Source organism: Bison bison, unplaced genomic scaffold, assembly GCF_000754665.1.
Source record: "Bison bison bison isolate TAMUID 2011002044 unplaced genomic scaffold, Bison_UMD1.0 scf7180017864370, whole genome shotgun sequence".
NCBI classification, from domain to species: Eukaryota; Metazoa; Chordata; class Mammalia; order Artiodactyla; family Bovidae; genus Bison; species Bison bison.
Window position 1 is genome coordinate 3,054,939 of NW_011494942.1, and position 2,193 is coordinate 3,057,131.

At 50.3% G+C, this 2,193-nt stretch overlaps 1 protein-coding gene across 2 annotated transcripts in view; it reads right to left on the bottom strand.

Moving 5' to 3' along the window:
* Positions 1-731, bottom strand: part of NRXN1 (neurexin 1) — a 1,228,156-nt gene extending 1,227,425 nt beyond the window's left edge. For both annotated transcript variants that reach the window (XM_010855914.1, XM_010855913.1), the window contains exon 1: positions 6-731. In XM_010855914.1, the coding sequence (XP_010854216.1) occupies positions 6-649 (644 nt within the window). In that variant the 5' untranslated portion in view covers positions 650-731. The remainder of the gene's footprint in view (positions 1-5) is intronic.
* Positions 732-2,193: the final 1,462 nt, after the last annotated feature.

Genomic DNA, 2,193 nt, shown 5'->3' on the forward strand with positions numbered 1-2,193 from the left:
ACGGCCTCCCACCGCCGCTGTTGGGCGGCTCGTCGTCCAGCTTGACCTCGCCGCTGTCCACGGGCAGGGCCAGAGAGGAGTTGACCCGCACGTCGCGGATCCAGCCTTTGAAGGGCTCTCGCTCCCGCACGGAGGCCAGCGTGAGCTTGAGAGCCGCGGCGCGCAGTTCCGGGGGAAGCCCCCCGACGAAGAGGCCGCTGAACACCGTCATGTCCCGGCGCTTGGACTTGACCTCCACCCACTTGGCCTCCACCTGGTCGATGAAGAGCGTGGTGTTGCGGAACTGCCGGCGGATCCGCACGTTGTGCCACGCGCCGTCGTTGACCGGCGTGTCCGTCAGGAGCGTGGCGGGCTCGGCGCAGAAGATGGAGAAGCTGAGCTGCAGGCGGCCGCCGCGCGTCAGGATGAGCTCCAGGAAGTCGCAGAAGCCCTCGTCGTCGAAGTAGAGCACGAGGCCCCGGGCGCTGCGCGTCTTCAGCTGGAAGCTCATCTCGCTCTCGCAGCAGGCGTTCCACTTGGGGAAGCGCGTCCACTGGCCCTCAGCACCCGGGAACTCCAGCCCGCTGCCCAGCTCCGCCCAGCAGCCCAGGAGCAGCAGCGAGAGGCACAGGAGAAAGCAGCCCCCGCGCTGGAGAAGCGCCGTCCCCATGCTCGGGGCTGGGGTGCGGCGGGGGGGTGCCGGGGCCGACAGGGTCAAAATGATCTTGGACACCGTGATGCAGAAATCGGGGTCCGGAAAGAAGTCGGGTAAGGGGACGGGCAGGAGTGGGAGGAATGTCCCCTCCTTTATCTAGCTCTTTTTTTCTTCTTCTTCTTACAGCAACCCCTCCCTCTCTCCCTATAGTCCCCTCCCAACTGGAAAACGTAGACCCCAGTAGCACAGGGCAGCCACAGAACTTCCGGACCAAAGGGAGGATACACTTTGGAAGCAACCTTCTGGAAAAAGGTGTCAACAGAAAATCAAGGGAAATCACGCATCCATTTGAGTCCGATGAACTAGTCCAAGGGCATTGGTGGGGTCGACAGAGACTTCACTCTTCAAATACCATTATCTGCCAGGTATCAGCAGTGGTACCAGGCACAAGGGAAACGGTTAGAGTCAGGTAAAAAGCAAACACTTTCCAGGGAAGTAAGATGCCAGCAAAGAACCAGGATCCTTGAATGCTTGGTAACACCTCAGGTGTTTCTTCTCCTCCAGGTGCAGTGTCCAAACCAGTAAGGCACCACTTATCAACCCGAGTAGCTTCAAAGGCCTGCGTCTTCTGCCATTATCATAGACTTCCAGTATCTCTGTAGCCAAAGCAGAATTCCTTGCACATGGCCTCAGGGCTCTACTTCTCTTTTTCCCTCCCCAACAATAGGGTTCAAACACTGAAGCTGTGAAATAGCCAGAAGCTGTTAGAGGTGGAAAACACACCAGCTCCTCTTCTCTCCTCTCCGTCTCTGCAAGGCCAAGCTAACATGCCAGTGTATCAATTGGTCGTGTGTTGGTGATGCATTTTGGTTTTATTTTGTCTTTTTATAAGGACCCAGAAATCTGCAGAGAATTAAAATAAAAATTAAGTTCTAAAGTCTGAGTATCATATAATCATTATTCAACCCAGAAATCAGGTATATAATTGCTGTTATTAGCAAGTCAGAGTTAACCTTATTGGAAGGAACTTGTTTGTCCTGATCTATAAGTAAGAAGAACTAATGTCTCCTAATAGTTAATATCACACTCTTACAATCAGCCAGTACCACACCCTTGTAGTTTATTGTAACCATTAATAGGTAACCCTCCCAAATTTTTTCTTTTAAATAGAAATTTGGTTAATGTTAGATTTTAATGTTTCTGAGAAAGTTTAAAATATATGAAAAGAAGAGGGGAGAGAAAGACTTTGTTAGAAACTTCTGCTTATATGTGCACTGGTTATATAGACAATAAAAATACAGCTTATTTAAATCTCAGTTAATAGCTGATTTTACAACAGGCAAAGCGTACCAAACTTGACTGGAAGCTGCCAGCATGGATTTGTGTAGCATTCCTACTCTTATTTTTCTCAGAGAGAGAAGAACGCTGATGGTTGTTTGGGATTCTTAAATTTCAAATGAGTATTTTCTTCCTTTTTATTGAAGGAATCATTCATTATAGGAGAAAATACCTCACTGGAGTCAGATGTCAGTTTTCGGCAGCATTTGTGTCTCAACTGC